This window comes from Otolemur garnettii, unplaced genomic scaffold, assembly GCF_000181295.1.
Source record: "Otolemur garnettii isolate 467f Iridium unplaced genomic scaffold, OtoGar3 scaffold00020, whole genome shotgun sequence".
NCBI lineage: Eukaryota > Metazoa > Chordata > Mammalia > Primates > Galagidae > Otolemur > Otolemur garnettii.
The window spans coordinates 976131-984681 of record NW_003852415.1 but is presented as its reverse complement, the minus strand read 5'-3'; the positions used below and the strand labels follow the sequence as shown (position 1 = coordinate 984681).

The following is an 8551-nucleotide window of genomic DNA, read 5'->3' as shown; positions in this document are numbered from 1 at the left end:
TAATTTATGACTTTCATATGAAAGCTATAACCTAATTATAGCCTAAGAATATGGGGGGGGAGAGGAGGAGGGATGCGTGGAGGGAGGGTGATTGGAGGGATCACTTCTGTGGTTTATCTTACAAGGGTACAAGTGAATCTTTCTAAGAGTAGAATATAATCGTCTTAACACAATAACTAAGCAAATGACATAATGGCTCTGTTAACCAGTTTGATAAAAATATTTCAAATTGTATATGAAAACACCACACTGTACTCCATGATTGCATTAATGTACACAGCTATCATTTAATAAAAAATATATATATCAGATAAAAATAAGCACCATGCAGAGAATTAAAAAAGGTGATGTGATAGTGACTCTCAGAGACCTGAATGGTAAGAAGCTTGCCATATAAAGATGACAGAAAAGCATTCTGGACCAAATGCAAAAGCCCTTAGAGCAGGGGTAAGTGCAGCATGTTCAAGATCAGAAGCAGCTGATCCAAAGCAAGACCAGTAGGAGCAGGTAGAGTCCTAAGGCAGGGAAGTGACAGAATTAGATTTTATAAGATCTCTCTGGCTGCCCTATGGAGAACGGTTTGCAAGGGGGCAAGCGTAGAGGCAGGGAGGGTGGGAGCTGTCATCTAGGCCAGGAGAATAGATAGGACATGCTGAAGGACTAGATGTAGAGTGAACAAAGAACAAAGCCCAGAATGACTCCCCAAGACCACAAAGATGACAGCTACTGCAGAAACCTAGACAGGAAAAGGCCTAAGGACGTCATCCCTAATGCTGCCTCACCCCAACAAAGGTGGAGTGTATGGCTCGGTGCCGTGTGCAAGATGGAAGGAGCATGCACATTAGCCAGCGGCTCACTGAACTCATCTAGGACTGGACCCAGCCTGCCTGGGGACATTGCAAGGAATAGCTAACGTCTAAATACAATGCCTGGCACAGACTTGACCTTCGGTACTGGTCTGGCCTCCAAGCACACCTACCATGCCAAGTTTCTCCCATGGCAGAGAGGGATCTTCCTAGGCAGCCAGAGCCCCACTCTTAGCTGGAGAAGCAATGGAGGTCACATTTTTTTGTTTGTTTTCTGAGACAGTCTTATTTGGTTTACCCTCAGTAGAGTGCTGTGGCGTCTTAGCTCACAGCAACCTCAAACTCTGGGTTCAAGCAATCCTCTTGCCTCAGCCTCCCAAGTAGCTGGGGTTATAGGCACCCGCCACAATACCCAGCTATTTTTTAGAGACAGGGTCTCACTCTTGCTCAGGCCTGTCTCCAACTCACTGAGCTCAGGCAATCCACCTGCCTTGACCTCCCAAGTGCTGGGATTATAGGTGTAAGCCACCATGCCCAGCCTCGAAATTCACATTTAGAATCAATTCAGAGTTCCCAGAGTGACCCCCTTCGGTTCCCCAGGGTGGACTTAAGCATGGCTCATTATGAGAAATGGTCATGCTCCATCCCCTTAAATTAAAGGGGAACATGGGAATTATCAGTTACATCCTGGCAAAACAAATTCCAGAGACCAAGAACTGTGGGCACTGCATCACTTTATTTCTTTGGTTTTCCAACTTCACTCTTGGACAATGCAAGTTCAGTTTCCCACCTGCCTGGCTGCTCTGTAGCCCCTCATTGAAGCGGGCCTCAGGCTCTGAGAGGCTCAACAGAACAGCCAGGTCCTCCACCGCCAGCCAGGCCTGCAGAGGACTCCAGGGTCCCCAGCAGATAAATCAAGTCCCAGCAAGCAGGGACTCAGACACATCCCCAAATAAGGTCTGCATCTCCTCCTGCCCGACCTCCCCCTCCCCATACTGAACTCCTTGCAGGGGACAGGCCAACCCCTTGGTGATCTCAGGAGCCTCAGAGCCTTCCTTTAGTGGCCCTCCATAATTCTGCCTATACAACCCTGCTGCTGCTCCCACTAAGCCTGGCACCTTCTCCCTTGGGGACAAAAGGCACTAACCTGCCCTACAACTGATCCTAATGTTTCTTTGGGTAACATCTTGAGTTAAGAGAGTGCCAACCCCACAAAGAAACTGAAGATATATATTCTGCCTAATGGGACAGATAGCCACTCTATGTTCCTTTTATCCCCAGGAAAAGTTGAAAGCAGCTCTAGCTAAGCAACCCCCCTCTTAAACCTCCCCCCTCCCCCATTCCTATAGCTTCTCATACCTGCAAGGGGGCCCAAGTCAAAACAAAAAACTACAACACAATAAAAATATGACCAGCAAACAACCAAAGAGAATATCTCTGGTCTTAGAGCTTTCTGCAGGAGACCAGATGGCTGATTTCTGGCTCACGCTTGCTCTCATTCTCACACGCGCACACTCTCTCTCTCCTGGAGCCAAGAAATAACACAAATATGCCTTCAGATTTGGGGGTAGACACTGTGGGAGCCAGAACAAACAGCATCCTGGCCAAGCCAGGGGGCAGTGCAGGCCCCAACCCTGTCCACGCTGGGCCCCCTCCCTCCCAGCCCCTTTTGCATATCCTGGTCAGCCATCCACCAGGGTGAGGCCGTCATAGAGGGCACGCTTCCACATGTAGTAGGTGGAGCGAGCAGTCAGGGGGAAGAGGGCACTGAACTCCTTGTAGGAGGGGAAGCTCTTGGACTGGAAGCGTTTCTGCAAGAATAGCTTGGCTTGGGCCTTGAACTTCGTGGTTGTGATCATATCCATCACCAGTACCCGGTCCTCCCTGCCACCTGCCACCACAGGGTGGTTTGACAGGGACCCACCATGGGGCTGGCCCTGGGCTGAAGCCCCCTCTTGCAAGTCCCCCTCTCTGGAAGGCCCTCCCTCAGCATCTACTGGTTCCTCTCCTGAAGAAGCTGCCACTGGCAGAGTCCCTGCATGTGGGACCAGCACAGCTGTCTCATTCCGGTCAGCTTCCTTCTCCTGGGCCTCCTGCCGCCCTTTGCCTGCGGTGGAGGCCTGCACCTGGAGCTTGGACAGGCTTCGGGGCCAGGGCTGGGCAAGGCTCTTCCAGACCCAAAAAGTAGAAGGGGACAGAGTGGGGTAGAGAAGGCGGAAGCGGCAGAAGGGGAGATGCCCCCTCAGCACCTGCTTGCGCGCAGCCCTGCGCAGGCGCCTCTGCCAACAGGAAAAGGGCATCTTGAGCGGCATGAGCCCCCGGGGTCCAGGTGGGCCCCTAACTATTGCTTTCCCTGCCCCTTCCCCCTCCTCACCCTTCCAAGGGAGCAGGGTCACATCCCCAGCAGGTGCTGGCTGGGCAGCCCCGGAAGGTGACACGGCTGGTGCGGGCTTAAAGCTGGGATTCCTCCGGAGGGCCTTTCGCCGCCAGTTGTAGTAGGTGGACCGAGACACGCAAGGGAACCTGCGTTTAAAGCAGCGATAGGGTACCAGTGTGTTCAGGGAGATGCAGTGCTCTAGGTACAACTTGGCCCGCTGCATTAAGACCATTCCAGGGCTTGACGCTGCCAGCGGGGAGCCCCCCAGGCCCTCGCCCACCTGCTCCTCTGGCAGCTTCTCCAGCTCTGCCACGGCCGGCACCTCCTTGGGGACCAGGGCCGGGCAGGAGCCAGAGCCCAGCAGCTCATGCTTCCAGGCATAGTAAGTGGAACGGGAAACCTCAGGGAACCGCTGGAGGAACTGCTGCAGAGGCATGAGGCCCCCGCTGCACAGGCTGTCCCGCAGGAAGTGCTTGGCCGAGAATCGGGCGGCCACAGTCTGCCGCTGCTCCTGGGACTGCCGCCTCCAGCGGTAGAACGTGCTCTTGGTGACACTGTAGCGTTCGCAGAGGTGGAAGTAGCCAAGGCCAGGCTCACGGTTGAGCAGCTCCAGGGCCTTCGCGTTTGGTGGCAGCGGGGCCAGGTTTGGAGGAACCGGAACCAGGCTGGGCGCATCTTCAGCCTCCACCTCCTCCAGCCCCACCACTGGGGCAAAGTACTGGTGACGGAAGAAGTGGCTGGTGAGGGGCTGGCCGGCCCACATGATGTGCAGTGTGGAGGGCAGGTGGTCACAGCGGCGGGGCCGGATGACACGGTTAAAGTATGGCCTGATCTTGAGGTTCCGCATCGGGTAGATGGAATAGATGTTTCGCTGAAGGACAGAGGCGAGGGCATACAAGTGCCACATATTGCAGAAGCTGTTGGGGAAGCAAGTAGCCTTGACATCTGCATCAAAGATGGCCTCCAGCGTGGCAGGTGGCAGGCTGGTCATCTCAGGGGACTCCTCGGAGCGCAGGGAGTGGCGGACAGCCTGCAGCATCACTTTGGAGTCGATCATGCCCTGGAGGTAGTAGTGTCTGTGCAACAGCATCTCCACCACAGTGCGCGCCCGCAGCTCCAGGCTGAGGCCCGTGTCACCCCACAGCAGCATGCTGGCCGCCTCGAACAACAGGCTGCCCTCGCCCTTGCAAACCAGTGGCAGCATGTTCCGTGGAGCATCGTCTGGGTACAGGCTCAGAGCCACAGAGTCTACCTCTAGCACCTGGAGGCCACGGCTTGCCTCCTGGCAGGTGGGGAGAGTGATAGAAGATAGGACTCGCTTGGCCTCGAGGGCAGCACCAACGAGACCCTCCAAGCCCTCGGATTCCACTGCCTCCTGCAGCTCCCCTACCACCTGCTGAACCAGCTGGTCCCGAGAAGTCATCCTGCCAGGGCAAAGGACAGAACAGAAGTCAGGCCAAGGTACCCAGATGACAACCAGCAACAGCGCCCTGTCCACTCTGGCACTGTCTCCCTAGAGGTAACGTCTACCTCCTCCCATTCTCCCATGGCAAAGAACAGCTAGTTGCACCCTTGGAGTTGTTTATCACTCAATGGTAAAGAACAGTGTGGACTCTAGAACCTGGCTTTGACCTGGCTCTGACATTAGCTTGGTCACCCTGGGTAAGTCACTTAAACGGCTCTATGCTTCTATTCCTTTTCTGTAAAATGGAAATGATAAACATCACATCACCAGGCCAGACACGGTGGCTCATGCCTGTAATCCTAGCACTCTGGGAGGCCAAGATGAGTGGATTGCCTGAGCTCACAAGTTCAACACCAGCCTGAGTCAGAGTGAGACTCTGCTCTAAAAAAATAGTTGGGCATTGTGGCAGGCACCTGTAGTCCCACCAGCTTCTTGGGAGGCTGAGGCAAGAGAACCACTTGAGCCCAAGAGTTTGAGTTTGCTGTGAGCTGGGATGCCATGGTAACTAAGGGTGACAAAGTGAGACTGTCTCAAAAAAAAAAAAAAAAGTCCTTGATGAGGCAGTAAAGATTAAACCACAACCCTGAAGTACATGTTTTTTCAATATTGGGTGTGACTAAATGGGAGTACTCCCCTAGTACTCACAAAGCACTTCTGATGCATACTGAAGTATGCCAAATGTCCCAGTTTGACAGTTATATGGGCTTTATGATGGATTAGCTCCTTTTAGCATGGAATACTACTTGACTAGAAAGACTGACTGACAGACATGGGTCCTTTAGATGTATCTTTGGCAAACATTTTCGCAGTAATGAATGAGGTGAGCCTGTCAAAGAGAAATTATGAGCTTTCATTTGAAAATCTGAATTCTGGAAAATCAGCATCCACTACAGTGAGCTTAACAGTTTCTCAATACCCAAAATCTTTTCTGATGAGATCAGTGGTGACATTAACAAATGTAATGTTTTATGCAGTGTGATCTATTGTCAACATTTCCATTAAATATCTACATCACTCAAGGAGCAATATTTCCCAAATAACTGTGGGTGATGTTACAAAGTCATGCACCATTCAAAGCATAAAAGGGACCCATGGAGTTTAATATAACTGGATAAAAATGTTCACAAATATGGTTTCAAATTCCACATCATAACTAAGTTTTGAGAAATCACTACTTATTGAGTTTTGGTGTGATATCAAAGAAAACCCACTGAAAAACTATCAAAGCATCTTCCCTTTTCCATCATGTATTTGATGAAGTTAAATTTCTTCAAATGCTTCCACCAAAACCATGCATCAAAACAGATTAAACATAGAGACAGATGTGAAAAAGTATTCAACCCTTCTTAAAACAGATACTACGTAGATTTGAAGAAATGTAAAATAATGCACTCTTCTCACTACTTTTTGTTTCAGAAATGTTAGTTTTTCATAAAAATGATTATTTGTTACTGTGTAACAGGGTTTTTCTTTAATTTCTCAATTTTAATTTGGAATACAGTATAACTGCTAGCTACAAACTATATAAGCTCTTCAGGGTTCTCAAGAGCATAGAATGGTCCTGAGACCAAAATCTTTGAGAATTCCTGCCCTGGAATAAAAGTAGTCTTTTTGAAGGGTCAATAGCAGTCTAATCACTGTGTAGACAAAGAGCCAATAAGTAGGATTTACTGACCCTTTGCTATTCACCATTCACATTAAACTTTAAGGTAGATACCACCATTGTCCCCAGTGGCCAGGTGAGGAAACTGAGGCAACTGAAGGCAGCCTAATTTGCCCAAGGTCACAACACAAGTTGAACAGCAGTTGAAACCAGATGCTGGCTGGGCAGCCCCTGAAGCTGACAGGGCTGGTGCCGGCTTGAAGCTCATCTCCTGTTTAGACCACCAGCCACCTTTCCAACAGAAGCTAATCATCCTAATTACCAGTACAGTTTCAGTGTTGATTTGCAAACAGAGTGGTATTCCTTTATGGACACCGTTTTTAAATTAGAAAGGAGAGCCTTGTCTTCCCGGTTTCTCAGCTCTTTGTTCTGAAGAGTTCAATGAATTGCTTTAGATGAAGCTTAGATTTAAAAAATATGTTTGAGTGTATACATTCTTCAGCTTGTTGAACTGTGCATGTAAAAGGAATGTGTTTGAGCATAAATTGTGATTCGGGAAATTTTTTTTAAAATGTAAAAACACTTAAAGAACACCTAACAAAATTTTACTTGCTAAAGAAGGAAACATTTTTTGAAAAACTTGGTGAGCAGAATCACCTTTAATAAAATTTCTAGGCTCGGCGCCTATGGCTCAACCGGCTAAGGCGCCAGCCACGTACACCTAAGGTGGTGGGTTCGAATCCCCAGCCCGGACCCGCCAAACAACAATGATGGCTGCAACCAAAAAATAGCCGGGCGTTGTGGCGGGCGCCTGTGGTCCCAGCTGCTTTGGAGGCGGAGGGAGCAGACTCGCTTGAGCCCAGGAGTTGGAGGTTGCTGTGAGCTGTAATGCCACGGCACTCTGCCCAGGGGGACAGCTTGAGGCACTGTCTCAAAAAAAAAAATAAAATAAAATAAAATAAAATTTCTAGGGTATAGATTTCTTTAAAATGTGTTTTATTGTTATAAATTTGGTATAACCAGTTACCAAATTTCTATTTTTATCTTGTTATTTAACCCTGGAATTGGGCTTGCAATCGGTTAATCTTTCATGAACTTTATATTTACTTTTTAAAAAAAACTATTAGTTTTCTTTGGACTCACGTCAAATGAGTACACATATGCAATAACAAATATCGAACCCTGAAGAATAAACTGTACAAGAAGAACTTTTTCATTCTGACCATCATCCCAACAAACAAGATACTGGGGGGGGTGTTCTGCTAGATACATGTCATTTTGCAAACAAAATTAGGAAAATAGCCACCATTTCTGACTACTATGTGCATTTAACTCAGGTAATTCAATCAAAATCTTAGAAAAAAGTAAAGGAAAACAACTAATTTATGCCGTTACACTCAATGGGCCTATTTCCTGAGCAGAGCACAATGTTCTCTCGGTGATTACAAGTTTCTGTGGCTTTTCACAGGGCAAACTTTTTGGATATCAGCCTTTTCAGAAGTAATTTTGTTTGTATGCTGTTCTTACCTTTCCTCCATGCAAACTACAAGGCCATCACACCTGCACCAGCACAAGGATCATCACTATTTCTAGTTCACACCTGGCCAAAAGAGGCTTGGGGGTTAAATTAGCTTTCCCAAGACAACAAAGTTCCTAAAAACTGCAAAGCCTAAGGCAGTCCAACTCCAGAACTTCCCTCCTAACCACTCTTAGTTCATCACCCAAAATTATCATCTAGTGGATCCCAAAACACATGGATTCTTAGGGCTTTGAGATAAATCCAGCCATTTTACAGATAAGGAATTTGCGGTCTGGAAAGGTAAAGTTGACTTGCCTGATTCATGCAGCAGTGTCCAGATACCTTCCAACACAATGTCCAGATATGTCACACTTCCTCTTGCACAAACCCCACCCTTCCCCACCCAACCTTGTCCCACCCTACCGACTCTTCCCTGTCCTAATCCCACCCGGCTCCACCCAATCTCATTCCTTTCTCTTCTCCAAAGAGGTAAGAAGACATATTAGGAGTTATAAGAGTAGGCCATAATCCCATCTCTGGCTAACCAAAGGCTTGCTTTAAGAAAAGCAGCTCTGGTGGCGCCTGTAGCTCAAGCGGCTAAAGTGCCAGCCACATACACCAGAGCTGGCAGATTCGAACGGGGCAGCCAAACAATGACAACTACAAGCAAAAAATAGCTGGGTGTTGTGGCAGGTGTCTGTAGTCCCAGCTACTCAGGATGCTGAGGCAAGAGAATCGCTTAAGCCCAGGAGTTTGAGGTTGCTGTGAGCTGTGACGCCAC

General features: G+C 48.5%; 1 protein-coding gene across 1 annotated transcript in view; it reads right to left on the bottom strand.

The window, feature by feature from the left end:
* Nucleotides 1–2488: 2488 nt before the first annotated feature.
* VRTN (vertebrae development associated) overlaps nucleotides 2489–8551 on the bottom strand; it is a 7959-nt gene continuing 1896 nt past the window's right edge. Inside the window, exon 2 of the mRNA XM_003786909.1 lies at nucleotides 2489–4607. Within this exon, the coding sequence (XP_003786957.1) occupies nucleotides 2489–4606 (2118 nt within the window). The 5' untranslated portion in view covers nucleotide 4607. The remainder of the gene's footprint in view (nucleotides 4608–8551) is intronic.